Raw genomic sequence first — 15,855 nt, 5'->3', positions numbered from 1 at the left:
AGGAAATCCAGAAAACAAGAGGAAGCAAATCCCCCCCCCCCCCCCCCCCACCAATTCTACAATCTTGCACTTTCATATCGAACAAACTTAAAGTTGCAGTGAAGCTGCACGGATGCAAAACCTTGCAGCCTCAGTCTTTCCTTGAGTTTCTCCATAATCACATCCAAATGTGAATTTCGGTCTGTTTGTGCTGGCATTGACTGATCTAAGGTGGTAAACGTGTTTAGCAAGGTTAATCTAAAGACGAGATGGAATAAAACCGGATTCATGAGAGATATGTGCAGGGATATTTTAGAAAGAGGAGGAGGAGGAGGGGCGGGTGGTTTGGAGGAGGAGATCCAGATGGGAAGGAGCAGAGTCGGTGCCGCAGAACGGAGATAGAGAGAGAGAGAGAGAGAGAGAGAGAGAGAGAGAGAGAGAGAGAGAGAGAGAGAGAGAGAGAGAGAGAGAGAGAGAGAGAGAGAGAGAGAGAGAGAGGAGAAGAAGAAGAAGACACGAAGCCTCTTCTCTGCATGGAGATGAGAGATTCTTTAACCAAGCACTGAACAGTCGGATCTCACTCGCTGCCGCCATGTATTTTGGTGAGTAAACACGCTCCAAGTTATTTTCTTTTCTGCAGGAGTCACTTGTTGCTACGTTGGAAATGGATGAGAGCTTTTTGTGAAGTCACCTGTTCAGCAAACAGACAGAATCAGTCCATTGAAGCTCAGATCGCATGCGATTGTATCGGACGAGAGTGTAATAATTGTAATTATCATAAAAAACAGAAATAATATCACTGGGGGGAAAAAATCTACTTTTCTCTGATGTTTAAATTTAGACCGACTGTTGTACATCTTAGACTAACGACCACTTATTTTTAATAATAGCAATTATTAAAATTAATAATGGGCAATCTTAAAATTGTGCGTGTGCGTGCGTGCGTGTGTGTGTGCGCGCGCGCGCGTGTGTGTAGATTTCCCACGTGTGTTTCTTTCTCGAGTCTCAACTTCTTCTCTGAAAGTCGTTTCCGTGCCCGCCCGCGCGCGTTCGTGCGCGTCTCCCCAACACGCGAGCGCGCGCACTCGAAGGCAATCAGACTAATGGCAAAGCGGATGGGTGTGTGTTGTGATCTTGATTATTATAATTGCAACATGCGAGCTGGTCCCGAATCAAACCGCAATCAGGCTCCGTGGAGACGGAAACTCCGCAAACAAGGCTCGATAATCAGAACTCCGCGTATCACGCCGCGCGCGGCCTCGACACTGCTGCGCGTGTCCGTGCGCGGGCGTGTGCCAGGTCTGCAAGTGCACTCATGTTCTTTGGCATGTGTCAGTCAGTGATGTATGATATTAGTCGGATGATTAGAATGAGATGATAAACACACAGAGTGTAGTCATGGCCAGCTGTGGGAGAAGAGACGAGATCTTCGTTTTTTTTAATGCAGAAAAGTATCATATAATATAAATTAGACTGATATAAGCCTCGGGTGCCAAATTTGGCCTGCAGGGATCTCAATCTGGCCGATGGCAGTGCATAGTGTAAAAATTGCAAACTCGAAATAAAGTACAATTTGTGTTAAAAGAAACTTAACTTGCCCGTTTGTATATGTGGTTTTATTACATGTAAACTTAACTTGGCACCGAGAGCCAGAACCAAACACCAGATAGTGATGCAGCAGAGAAAACGTTAACTTATTGCAAACACATTATCACGAAAGCCCGATCCTGAGGTAAATGCATGAAAACATGCCGAAGGCTGCAGGATTCGTGTGGCCAAGAAAGGGAGTCTTTTTTTCTGCCAACGTTATAGTCTGGAGAGAAATACTTTCTCCAACTGGTTGAGGTAAAATGTTGAAGCGTGCAGGGCAGCTGGCATTAGAAACTGGCCAAGTGTTCGGTGTAACGTCCAATCACTTACTGTAACAACCTCTTGTATTTCATCATGCAGGGTTTTTCTTAAACATCAGGTCGTTCAATTTACACCACACTACGTCTCGTTTCATTCAGAGCAAGCCTCTAATTTCTATATGAAAACATTGATCTTGCTCGTACAATTTTACATGGATGAGAGTGTGTCAAGCCTCCTGTCTTATTTCAATAAGTTTTCAGCAAGAATGGGTGTGAAAATAGCTCGAGGTTGTCAAACGTGCCGCCGTTCTGGCTTTTATGGGCGAGGGGGGTCACCCTGCATGGATGTAAGTGTGTGAATGTGAGAGATGTTGTGAAGTACATTGAGACTGCTAAAGCAATGTAGTCCATTTTACCTTTTTGTTCACATCTCTCACCATGTCCTGCTTTTCACATCTATGAATAGTTGTGCCAATCAACTATTTTCTCATTTCAATTAGTTTGAATATAAATGTATGGAAATGACCACTCGGAGCAAGCAAAGCTTTATTATTTAAAGCTTGTCCAATGGGCACAATATGTTGTTTCAAAGGATGATTGTAAATTGTTTTATTTCTATGGGATGTTGCAGATTAGCCTGTTCTCTACAGCAATTATTAGAATTGTGGAAAGATTGGTTCAACAACTCATTTGCATCCGTGAAATTAAAACCTGATGGAAATAAGAGGGGGGAAAAAAGCAATACAGCTCGAGATTTTGTAAATTCTTTTTTTTTCCCATTTTTTTTTTCATTGTTTTCGTCGACCTCTCTCTGGCACGTTAACGTTGATCATCGTCAGCCGGGAGAAAATCACCCCATCTCCTTGGAGTCTCTGCTCCATATGTTTATCTCTCTCTCTCTCTCTCTCTCTCTCTCTCTCTCTCTCTCTCTCTCTCTCTCTCTCTCTCTCTCTCTCTCTCTCTCTCTCTCTCTCTCTCTCTCTCTCTCTCTCTCTCAGGTAATATGTGCCACAGCGCTCTGCCGCTGCTGGCTCGTCCCACGCTGGGCAGAACGCAGCACTCCCCCGACCCCAAAGCCCTCCTCCCCTTCCACCTGCTGCCTGGATTCAGTGACGTGAGTACTGTCAGTCACAAGCAGCCTCTCTCACAACACTACTCTCACACAATTCTCTCTCTTTTTTTTTTCTTCTTTTTTTTTTTTTAGCATCCTGACATTGTTCACTTTAGTCGGGAGGAGTTGCATTCTTGCAGTAGTGCGCCTGAGTCTACAATACACAGATGTACGAGCGTGCTGCCCACACCTTTCCAAATATATCACCTCTGATGCAGAAAGCTGTGACATTTCCACGCAACCTGGGGGGGGGGGTGGAGCTCATTCCTTGGTATTCTCCATGCAGAGTTGTTTGTGAAGGGTGAAGGAGGAGAGAGCTGAAGCCGGCCATGTCCGAGCTCAGAGGAGAGTTGGAAGTGTCAGGCTGGCCTGAATGATGACGCCTGCTTCACCCTGGAATCAGTGCTACATGTCTTCATACAATCCTGGCTGTATATTTCATGAAATCTTTTTTTTTTTTTTTTTTTTGGAACTGAGCTGGTGTACTCGGAGTGCAAAAGCTCCTGCTTGTATATGTGCATCTTTTTTTCAAGCCAACAAAACACAATATTTTCTTTTTTTTTCTTCTTTTTTTTTCTTTCTTGCTGAACACAACAGCTTCAATACAGAAGCTAAACATCTATTGAAATAATGGTCTGAAAAGTGCTCATGTGCCCATTGTTGAGTCTGACCAAATAACCACTCCGAGGCAGAAATTGTCTATTTTTCTTTTGTCCCTCCCTTCTTTTCGCTGTTATTTCATTTCTAGCCCCCGGTGTGCTGTTGAATGTTCAGAGGAGAGACAGAGAGAGATGAATTGAGGGTTTTAAAGAAAGCGTGTGTGTGTGTGTGTGCGTCTGAAATCCCCGGCCTGTCGGCGTGCAGTGTGGCGCGGTGCATTTATTTTGCATGCGTGTGTGGGCTGTGTGTGTGTGTGAGTGTGTGTGAAAGCTCCTTCTCTTTGTCAAAAAGCCCATCTGCCACCTGAGGAGAAATCAGGCATTGGTTTGGGTCTCGGCCCACTCCCCTTCCATTTCACCCGGCAGCCCTCTCCTCTCCAGCCCTCTCATCCTCCCCTTTCACTCACTTCTCTCTCTTCACTTCAGCTCGCTCCTCATTTTCACTTCGCCTCCTGCCGTCGACTGTGCCGTCGCTCACCCTCTCATTCACCTTTTCTTTCTTTTCAGAGTTTTTTTGACGCCTCTTCTCTCCTCCACTTTATCTCACTTTTTTTCCGCCTCTCATTTTTCATCTTCTTCCCATCAGTGACGACACACAGGAACAGGATCACCAGAATTACATTTCTTTAAATCAGAAATGTCGGCGCGTTTCATATTCCCGTGGCTTTCTCCGAGTGGATGACATCAGCACAGATTGAAGAAATTCTCTCTCACATCACCCTCGCCCTGCTGAGTCATACCTCTTCCCACCTGCTTCTGCCCTCTCGCTTCTTCTTTCATTTTATTTCAACACTTTCTCTTCCAGCCTGCAGCCGTCGGAACATGATCACACCTGTAGAAACTCATTGAACTTTTCTGGGTTCAATTTTCACCTTTTAGATTTTGTACAGTGAAGGCGGAAGAGGTCATGCCAGTGGATTTCAGAGTGTGCGTCAGGTCTTGGCAGGAACTTGAGGGTATGCCTTTACAGAATCAATAAATACAGATTTCAGATCTGAGCAAACGTGCAATGTGATTAGATGAAGAATAAACATTGGTATAAAGTGTTACAGATTAAATATAAAGAGTCATCAGATATTTCCAGTTAAAAGTCACACGCAAAATAAGAATGATGCTTTTTATTGAGCCAAACAGCCATTAACGTCACTCAATATACACGTTAATAACTCACTGCAGAAGATTAGTTCAGTTAATTTCTCTTCGACTTGACAATTTCTGTAAGTGACTCCTAATAATTTACGATCAACAATTACACAGGGAAGCACTGAATTCTCCCACAGGGGATTCGTCTCAAGCATGTATTGGCATTTTGCTTGGGAGTAGTTACATTTTTTTTTAAACATGTTTTGTTAGGACGACTTATTGATTTACCAATTTAAACTTTAATGGAGATATGAAATTAATCCCATCCCGGGTTGATATTGTACAAGCCTGCTTTTGAAGTTTAGAAATCTATATCGCTTGGAAATCCTCAAGTAAAAATGTTGTCTCAAGTATATTTTGTCGGTGAATCTTCTCGCTCCTCTGAATTGAACCTGTGGGTGTGAAGCAAGTGGGCACGCAGCAGAACTCTGTCCGCCTGTGTTTGTCTCTGTGTGTTTTTAATGTGTGTGGGTTTTCCACCTGTGTGTGTGCGCGTGTGTGTGTTTGTGTGTGTGTGTACACACACACACCTGTGTTCTCTCGTGAATGTTGATATGGTGTGTGCTGGCCTCTTTAAAAGGCTACACAGGAGTTTGTTTGGTGCCCCACATGTGCGTTGTCATGGCTACAGTTTTGCATGTGTGTGTGTGCGTGCATGCGTGTGCATGTCCATACTTGGATGTTTGTCGTGAGCCAGGGATCTCACTCTACAAACTCAGATTTCATCTCATATTTGGCTTTTACATTGACAGCACCGCTCTGTTTTTCTTTCTTTCTTTTTTCTGGGAGTCTTTTTCAAAATGAAAATGATAAAGCAATAGTGTAGCCAAGAAAATGATGGTGATTTAAATGACAAAGACCCAAAAGCAACAGCTCGTTCATCATAACGCCCCCCTTTCAGGTGCTTGACATCATACGTTCACACTTGCCTATCACACTGGTTCTCTATATGAGATCGGGGACATTCATCATTATCGATGCTGAAGCTATTGACTACGATTCCGGTGCCGTTGTACTTTATTTTCCATATGTCTTTGCTGCCACTCCCGCCATGACGCCGAGCCTTTCTGATATGTCACCACCCCAGTGAGTGAAGAATATGCTAATTGTAATTAACACTTTTGAGTGTTGATGGCTCGTTTTCACAGTTTTGCAAAAGGTTGGGACTATGTGTAAAGAAAAAGAAAAAGAAAATTTGATAGTATTACAAAGATTTGCAGTTTTTTATAAATTCATATTTACTTCACAGTAGAACATAGACAACATGCCATGTTGAAAGCAAGACATTTTATCCAAATCTCCACTCATTTTCTATGCTGCTTTACCCAGTTTGGTCATAGTTGGGCCCATGCAGTGTTTTGAGAATATTTTTCTTTTGATGTGGAAACTCCTAAAGTATTTCACATTTGCAACGAGAAACGGGTCAGAGTACTGAGCTGTTGCTTACTGTATTTTACATGTTGTTCCAACAAGGAAGTATTTGTGGTGATATATTCTGTGCAACCTGCTGAATGTGATATTTTCATGCCTTTTGATGGAGGCAGTGATTGAGGCAAGTGAACTCTGGCAGGCGAAGTAGTATCTGTGTGCGCGAGACGGCAAGAAGAGCCGGGAGGAACAAGGGTAGGCTGACTTTGCCACAGGTACAAGTCCACCGTGGGAGTGGAGGGCGAGGGAGGGGAATCCACGGGGAGGCAGGAAGGTGACTTTGATCAGACGGAGAAGAAGGGAGAGACGGAGGGTTCGGAGGTAAGCAGATGGAGGGGTGAAGTGAGGAAGATGTGATGGAAGGTCAGACTGCAACTCAAAAGCCTCGGGGCTGAGGAAGCCGGCGAGAGAGAGAGAGGAAGAGAGAGTGAGCGAACGAGCGAGGCTGTTTCTGATGGCACAATGCTCAGTCTCATATAGATAAAACAAGATCCGCATCCTCATAAACGTTTCAGCAGAATAATTTTACATTTTGTCTTGTTTTATGATTTGCAGTTTCCACACAACACAAAACGAGCACCGGTCTTGTAGGTTTGACTTTTAGACACACAAAAGGCTGCGGGGAAGCACACCGGAAGATAAGAGACCAGCGCATGCAGAGATGCATCCAAGGGGCAGCTCCCTCAAGTGATGATCAAAGAAAATAAGCAAGAACACACACACACACACGCATACCATGCACATAGCCGGTTGTGTTTTTGAAGAGCCGGGAATTCAACTTTGGCACCGAAGAAACAAGCAAATCAGCTTCATGCTCTCTCGCTGGCTGGACCAAAGCAACACATCCATTTTCACGTCACCACCAGCCACATTTCCATAAAGCCGCCCTGCTTTTGGCGGCTTATACGGCCCCCCTGCATTTCATCTCGGGTTATAGGTTTGTTTTGCTCCACAAAGGCCAGTTGGGTTTTTATTACAGAGTGTAGGTGTTCATTACAAATTCCAGTAATGTCCAGAGGTGCACGGCCCTGTGTGGTCAGAATCGGGTACTGTGCACACACTCCCATACACTCTCACATTCAAGGGCTTGGCTTTACAACCCGTTTCGAACACCCATAAAGAAACCCAGCTTGGATGTAAGGAGTATGCAATTTTATTAATCCGGTGACACCGACACCTCGACAAACCAGCTTTGCATGAACACGTCATACATACAGTGATTTCCATCCGTGTGGCAGGAAAGGCCATCGACAGTGTTGTGCAGTCTGCCGGGCTGGGAGAGGCAGCTTTCGCCCTGCCGGTTTTAAACGTGGCTGTAAAAAGTTCGTCTTGCTCTGTGTGATGCAGGTTGTGGTCGGCGTGTTTTCACGGTGGTCCAAAGGGCGTCGGTACTCGTACTCATTGTTTATCAATCCCAGAAGACATTGATAATAGTCTCTATAAATCACAATTAAGTAGGATATCCACTTTTTTTTTTTTTTTTTAAACAATGACTACATGATACATAAAAGCTTCTCTTGGAGACGAGCTGCATTCATATCTACTTCCCCAGTTCGATCTGACCTCACAGTCTATTCTCTCTCTTTTCTGTGACTCAAGTACTTGTAATTCAGGCGGAAGAATGTATGTACTTTTATAGAAAAACCAGCGAGCTTTCACCAATGAGCACAAACCACTTGACAGAAAGTCAATGTGGCAGCTGGGCATCTCCTCGCATTTCACTGACAATATGAGCATTTGGAGCAGATTACACATAGTGGTGGGCAGAGGAGAAGTAAATTATGCTGCAGAGTGGTTTGACAGGTTTCTGTAAATATTTTGACGCTTCTATCTGCCGTGACAACATGCCGCCATGAAAAATAAATTAATATGCCATGAATCTGAGCTGACCCCCACTCTTCCCTCTGAATGATCAAATGAAGCACAGCCTCTGAATGCCAGGCTTCAGTCTCACAAGAGCGTCTCTTCATGTCTGCTGACATTAGTCAAGGTCTAACTTGTCTGTAGCAGTGAGCATATCATTTACACTGCCTGCTTTTATCTGGGCTCTAATGACTGGCGTGTGTCCGTGTTTCCTGTGTGTGCTGTTGAGTGTGACCCCCCCCCCCCACACACACACACACACACACACACTCAGCACCTTCTCGTAAACCCCACCTCTAACCTGCCATATTATAAATCTGTAAGCCTCAAAAGGAGCGTGGCGGCATGCTGACAGCGTATCGTTTTCACCTTAAGTGCTCGCTGTCGCTACCTAACTGAGCTGGATTCCTACATTCCAGCACGGTTTGTGACCCTAACATTGCACCTCTGCTCCGTCGCAGATGGATCACATCCGTAAAGCTCTGATTGGCCCAGCCTTTGGCCTGAGTTCACCCCTGAGGAGGAAGCCCAGCTCTTGCGGAGTCTGTCGAGTGAGATTCAACTCTGAGGTGGGTGTTGTCGTGTGGGAAAACACAACTCTTTTATGATGCTTTTGTATTTCACACACACACACACACACACACACACACACACACACACACACACACACACACACACCCTCACGAGGCAGCTGCACAGATGAGTTCCAGCATGTGTTTCACCACTCAACTGGTTCCAAGGGTGTAGACCGGTCTCATTTAACGACGAGGTGAACGGTACACACCCCTAATATCTGAACCTTGTAGAAAAAGCACGGTTTATTTCTGGCTGTGCCCATGTGACCTGCTACTTCTGCTTCTCATGTGAAACACTGAATCCGAAAACAGGTAGAACAGAAGTCACAGTCACAAAAATATATGTAATTATTTTTACTGTATAAAGACAGGGTCAAGCTTGTGCATGTTGTTAGTTCAAAGCTTGTTTTTTGTTGTGCTTTTAATGATGCTCATGCAGGCGCAGGCTTCGTCCCATTACAGTGGCACGAAGCATGCGAAAAGGCTCAAAGGTCTGGACACCCCAGACTCAAAGATCAGGACCTCTGAACCGGTCACCAAGGAAACCACATCGCAAATCCTCTCGTCGTATTGTTCGCAGCCCTCCAGCTCCGACACAACATCAGGAGGTGCGTGTGCTTCTGCAGGCATGCGTGATGTTTCTGCATGTCTCTGCGTGTGAACATGTGTGACCATATGAAATGCATAGTATTCGATATATGAATGGACGGCTCAGACCTTCTTTTCCCAGGCATGACTTTAACTCTTTGATGTGATAAACCTCCTGCTGCTTTGGGTTGCACAGTGAAGAGATTAAAGCTTGAACATTATCCTCTGCTCTTTCTTCATGTCTCTATTTTCTGACCTCATTTAGTGGCCTCTTGAGATCAAAAGCACATTGAAATTGCTTTGAATACGATCTGTGGGTAGCTATTCAGTGTATGTGTGTGTGTGTTTCTTTTAAAGCACCTTCACATGTTTGTCTGAAGCCATGTTGCTGTGAGTGCAAAGGTGTGACTGACTGCTCTCCATCACGTGTGTACAGTTCCACGTCAGCCCTGATGTGCTTCTCTTCCCGGCGTGTGGGCGTTTGGAAATGAAAATAATAAATTTTTTCTGCAACTAAAGAACTGGAAGGGTGAAGAATTAAACTCGACACCGCCGATACGGGTTTGCTCGTGAGAGTGGAAAGACGAATGATCATTTTTAAGCCTGACGTTTGTTTCCGGGGAGTGGAAGAGACAGCAGGAGAGCTCTCTGAAGATTACTTCAGTGTGAGTGTGTAGAATCAGTGGTAACAAACAGACACCCACTCTGCGAGGCTGAGCTAATCATTGTTATTAGCGTAGACGCAGTCCTTAAATCAGCATGTGCTCCTTGAGGAGCAAGACAGCCTCACAAAAGATAAGAGAGCCAAATCATTTCTGTGCAGAACTGTCCGTTTAAGTGGTGGGAGGCTGATCCCTGGGGAAATGATTGATTATTACTGCCATCAGAGAGGTTGATAGGGCTCATAATCAATTGGAGCATGCTGTGTTTTTGTCTTTTCTCCTGAAAAATGTCATGAAGTTGATGCTTCTATTAGAATTCAGGGAATTTCACAGAAGTCAAAAAATGTCTATGGCGAGTGCCTGTGAGATTTGCCCCTGAGGCTGTCCATGTTTCTCTTACCCGTTTTCAGCACTCAGTATTATTTTCTTCCCATGTCCGATCATCCAACTTTTATACTTGCTTGAATGAAGTTAGGGTCACGAGGCCTGGAGCATATTTCAAGAGGCAGCATCAGCAGTGTGTCTGGAGCTAACGCGCAGGAGAACATTTAACAGTTTAGAAAATCCCCTGGAATTGATCCACGTTTCCTGTAGTGAAGCAACAGTTCCCACCTCTGCTTGGTGTGTGCCACCCCAGAGTCAAAGTTTTATCCCATAAACATACTAATTTCGTTGTAATTTTTTTTTTTTGGGGGTGGGGTGCTTTACTTCAGAACCGTTAGCCTCGAACCCTACCTCACAGATGGCGCCTTCGAGCAGCGGACCCACGGAAACCGCGAAAGCCACGTCTGACCCACCGTTGTCGCCCAGCCCCGCAACGACGGCGAAAGAGACGCTGAAGGATGGAGAGGGAGAGGCTCCAGAAGGGGAGACGGAGGATGAGAAAGCCATACGTCTTCTTTACTGCTCCCTCTGCAAGGTGGCCGTGAACTCGGCCTCCCAGCTCCAGGCGCACAACAGTGGTGAGCAAACACCCCCCACACACACCACCAACCACCACCACCCCATCACCAACAGGACCTGTGTCTTACATCCTCGTCTCTGATCTACTCAGGCACCAAACACAAGACCATGCTCGAGGCCAGAAGTGGTGGCGGAGCCATCAAGTCTTTCCCGAGAGCGGGGGTCAAAGCCAGGCTGGTGCCACCGTCTGAAACGCCAACCGGACTCCAGAACAAAACCTTCCACTGTGAGATCTGCGACGTGCACGTCAATTCTGAAACTCAGCTCAAACAGGTGGGCTGCGCGGAACGGTCAATAATACAATTTAAAACTTAATAAGCCAAAGAAACATTTCACGTTTCCCCGTGAATGTCACCTTCAATAATATTCACACATATTAATTTAAGTGTGAGTTGATCTGTCTGAACTCGTGGTTCACTAGAAGGTTTTAAACAGAGGTGTAACGAATACTTAGAAGGTGTGCTTGAGTATAAATACAGTTTTGCTAACTAAATAAACTAATTATCAACAGCTATGTGTACCCAGGTTTGTTTGTTTTTTTTAAGTCTAGTAATTCATTTAATTAAAATTAGAACTTTAATAATAATTATATATATATTATAATTGATCAGTTCTGGTTTGAATGCAATTCACAACGACTTCAGTTTTTAAGACTGACAAATCATTTGAAGCGCTGTTGGTCAAACTGTAATCAAGTAAAAGCAGTTCAAGTATTAGTTGTTGCATCAGACCAGCTTCTAAACTGCTTTATCTTTGTGTTGAGCTCTCTGAAGTGGATCCCAGCTGGTTATTTATGTTCACACATTCCTAGAGAATTTAAAGTGTCAATTTACATTAATTATCTTTGGATTGTGGGAGGAAATCTGAGTATCTAGAAAAAAGGGTCATTTTCAGAAAAAACAAAACTAGGACATTTTCACTATGAGCAAGTGTGTGTGTGTTTTATTCACATACTCTCGGTTTCCTCCTCCAGTCTAAAATCAGTTTGGTTTGGAAGTGGTGTGTGTGTGGTTGTCTGTGTCTGTGTGTGTGTTTGTTCTGTGATGGACTGGAGACGTGTCCAAGGTTTATCCTGCCTTCATCTGGGATCATCTCCAGGCCCCCGCGACCCTGAAACGAATAATGTCTTTTAGAAGATGGATGAATAAACGAGCAGACATGCAGCTCTCCTGCTGTTGATTTGTGACGGATTTAAGACAAAGTGCAATTTATGATTCATTTCTAATTTTGCGAGACAGTGAGACATCTGCTCTCTTGTTTTGCCTTTCAGGAACATTTATCTGCATCATAATAATAATAGTAATTTTATTGGTCACTGTGCACAATGATTAAAACAATTAAAAAAACGAGCCAAAAATCCCAAATCATTCAGCGCGAGTATGCTTGTTTGAAAAGATCAGTTTTAAGGAGGGATGTAAAACATATAAGTCCATTGACTGATTGGCACACAACTTTGCAACGACACAATCGCAGACTACCTGCACAGGAACTAAAGAAACTGGCTCATCTAACTTCTTAATGGCTGCTTCCTCTTGTGCATGTAAAGCAATGAAAAGGTCAGCCGTCACACAGTTCAGCAAGTCAGAAGCGTCAACAGAGCCATCATCACATTATCCATCATATCTTACGACCGGGGCATTGTGGGCCGTGCATATTTTATTCCAAATCACATTGTGAGCGTCTCACACCTGTCGCTGCAGGTGAGTCCAAATCACAGATCCCTCAAGATAATGAGTACAAAGCTACTAAGCCTCTTCTATTTCCATGAGCATTTGAATATGATGTTAGCGTCTCTGTCCGTGATGTGAATACTTAGTGCTGGTCGCCATATCTGACTGTTTAAAAGTTAACTTCGGCCAGGTGCTCATGGCAGCTCTCTGCTGATTGTGTGCAGCGTCGGCCATAGCCATCTGTTTGCGCCTGTCAATCAAATCAAAAAGATTTCCAAACCCGCCCCTCATGAATATTTTTGAATCTCAAAACGTCTGAGGCAACAAAATGTGTGTATTCTGCCTGACTGCACAGACTCGACCCTTGATTAGATTATCTTCAATTTCCTCTCCACTTGCTATCAACATTTCCAGGCAAAAATTCCCACTGCTTTTTTTTGTTTTGTTTTGTTTTTAATGTTGCTGTTTTGGGCTCGTTTTTATCGTCATGTTCTTCCTCTACAGCACATCAGCAGTCGGAGGCACAAGGACAGAGCGGCAGGTAAACCAGCGAAGCCTAAGTTCAGCCCGTACCCTCCCACCCAGCGACAGCAGAGTTTCCAGGCAGTGAGTATACTCTCCTGTTGTTTGACTCTATTTTTTTATTTTTTTTTCCCCGGTCGTTGTGTTTGTGTACACGAGTTGAATCTCTGGAGTCGCTTCCAGGAAACTCCACTCTCTGCTGCCAGAGAAGCAAATTGTTTGTGATATCAGCGGAGGATTATTCAATGTTCTACCCGTGTGAAATGACTACAAATGACAGCAGATAACTGATAAGATGTTGGGACAGCTTGTACTTTTTTTTTTTTTTTTTACCTGTTTATCGTCTTCTGGTATTTTCTGTTGTTTCCTGTTGAGAGAAAACACAATCTTGATAGCAACTGTGTTTGATCCTCAGATAAGGTTGACTTTACGAAAGAGCCAGGACCTGACCAAACCCCTGGCCTCTAGTCTCCTGCAGCGTCAACTCTCCGCAGCCGCCGCCGCCGCCATGGTGTCGATGCCCCCCTTCCCTCTCCAGCCCCACCACAAACTCCAGCCCCGCCCTGTTTCACAGCCAGCCCCTCCCCCAGGCGCTGCTTCACCCGGCACCCGGACCCATCTGCTCCGCACACACGTCGGTGTTGTTTACCCCCTACTGACCCGTCCGTGTCGACAGCCGCAACCTGAAACGTGGATAAGTGCAGACCTGAGACCCGAACAGGATGTGATGGAAGGCAGCGGCGCTCCCCGAACTCCACACACCTCCAGAAAACAAATGGCGTCACGGCGCAGGGCCGAAGGGTGTTTTGCCGGGGCTACAAACATTACACAGATCTGGAGGGAGGAATTTGAACGGCAGCAAATCAGAAAATAAACCCGGAATATTTCCTGATGTGAGACGGTGTGACTGCCGCTGAGTGCCTGCACAGATGTTCACATCATAGAAGCACAACTTTTATGGCATTTTACACTATTCTTTTAATATAATATGTCACATTGAAAAGGTCCTCCCTGAAATTGACATTTTATTTATATACATAAGAGAAATTTATAGAGGGGTAAACTTCCATGATGACTGTGTCCGTCTGTGCGGGCGAATAAGTGCAGATGTGGATACTCCGGAGCATGCCTGATTATTAACTTCCAATAAACATTTGCTGTGGATACTCTCATTAATTACAGACGGTCCTTCAAAATAATCCTCTAAGTGAATGCATTCTAATGGTGTCACAAGTCAAACTAACTCCAACAAGTTTAACCCTCTGAAATGTGCATAATAAATATGTTCAAATATGAAATTATGCTCATCTGTTTGTTGGATGAACATTTGGTCCGCAGGCCTTTAAATGTCAAGTGTATTCAGGACAAAAAATTTCCCTTAAGTCTTTTAAAATCTTTTAAGAACACTGCATCCAGACGCCGCCATAAAACTAGATGCATCAAGACATATTCAGTCTTCACCTCCTCCCAAACTAATAAATCTCAGACGACCTGAAGCCGGGTTATCCTCCGGTTAGCAGCACATTAAATAATTGTTCCTTTATCTGCGTTCAGATATTTTCCTTAAAAAAAAAAAAAAAAGCAAAGTGAACGGGAGAACATCCACAGCTGGCAGAATATGTTGGGCTTCTTACCCTCCAGGTTCATCCTCCAGAATAAATCAAAGCAGGAATGTTTTGCCTGCTACTTTTGTCTGGTTGTTCTGATGAGAATCGTTCAACTCCTGCCCCCCGAGCCATGTGGTCAGTCTGGTGGGCTTGATGTCCGAAAGAGGCGTCGCTGAAGAGTCCAGAGGTGTGGAGAGAGTCTCTGGAGTTGCTTTAGTGCAAGCACCGGCCTGATGAAATGTGTGTGTGATTGCTGGTGACATTCCTCTGCTGACATTATCTAAATGATGGCCCTTTAAGCGCTCTGAGGTCGACATCAGGTCAGAGGCTACGGGATTCCTCCCTGTTTTCTTTCTTACTTTCTGACCCCCCCCCCCCCCCCCCCCACAGCGCCGACTGTCTCCTTGTTTTGCTCTTTCATCAAGCCGACACCAAACCGGATTAATTAGTCAGATGTTTCTTTTAATGTCTCACGCAGCGCCTCCAAAGTAAATAATGCCCCCAGCCAATTCAAAGAATCATCGTCCAATCAATCTACGGCCTCCTGATTCCCCGAGTTGTCAAAGCAGATCTTATAGCGGTTATTAATAATCGTCAGGAGTGGTGATTGTGAACATCTGTGTGTGGGATGTTCAATTCTTCACAGGCTGCTGGAATTTGGACCGCCACTGGCTTCTTAACTCTCGAGCTCGTCCACAGGCCAAACCTTCACTGCCTTTTTCCCCCCCACTCACCTTTTTTTGTTATCGTTCTTTGGTTATCTCACAATGCCCTCATGGCCACTCTCCCTTCCAGCTTTCTGCATTTTCTCCCGCTGTCCAATCCGTGGCAGGCGCACGCGCATGCACACATAAACATATGTCAGCAAGACAAAGGCCCGACTTGGCATCCAGGGAATTTTTTTGCACTCCGCTACCTGGATAGACTACAAAGGTGCAATGCAGAGATGTGTGTGCCATGTGAAGGCAGCTTGTTCTTGCTGTTCTTGTTCGAAAAGGCTATAATAACTTCTTGGCTTCAGGATGCAACATTTGGATTTCAATGCAAGTCATAAAACAAAAGGGGATCATGAGAAAATACAGTAAAGCTGGATACAGACGCATAGCTTAAGAAAAAAAAAACTAAAAGGGTTATGATAATGTCCACGTATACGTATAAAACTAAAACAACAATTGTGATCCAAACTCAAATTCACATTTATTCTCAACAATGAACCTTAAACACGATTTCTTTTT

At 44.5% G+C, this 15,855-nt stretch overlaps 1 protein-coding gene across 1 annotated transcript; it reads left to right on the top strand.

Annotated features, from left to right (window-relative positions):
• The first annotated feature begins 448 nt into the window (after positions 1–448).
• LOC308144574 (zinc finger protein 385D-like) lies at positions 449–13,807 on the top strand. Its single transcript, XM_080515716.1, is given in 9 exon segments — positions 449–581; positions 2,828–2,943; positions 8,495–8,602; positions 9,048–9,216; positions 10,572–10,820; positions 10,913–11,094; positions 12,996–13,097; positions 13,429–13,548; positions 13,550–13,807. Coding segments are annotated over 9 exon segments (1,179 nt in total). The 5' UTR covers positions 449–571; the 3' UTR covers positions 13,673–13,807.
• Positions 13,808–15,855: the final 2,048 nt, after the last annotated feature.

Source organism: Blennius ocellaris, assembly GCF_963422515.1.
Source record: "Blennius ocellaris genome assembly, chromosome: 20".
Lineage (NCBI taxonomy): Eukaryota > Metazoa > Chordata > Actinopteri > Blenniiformes > Blenniidae > Blennius > Blennius ocellaris.
Note: the sequence above shows the minus strand (reverse complement) of the source record. Positions and strands in the feature narration are given on the sequence as shown.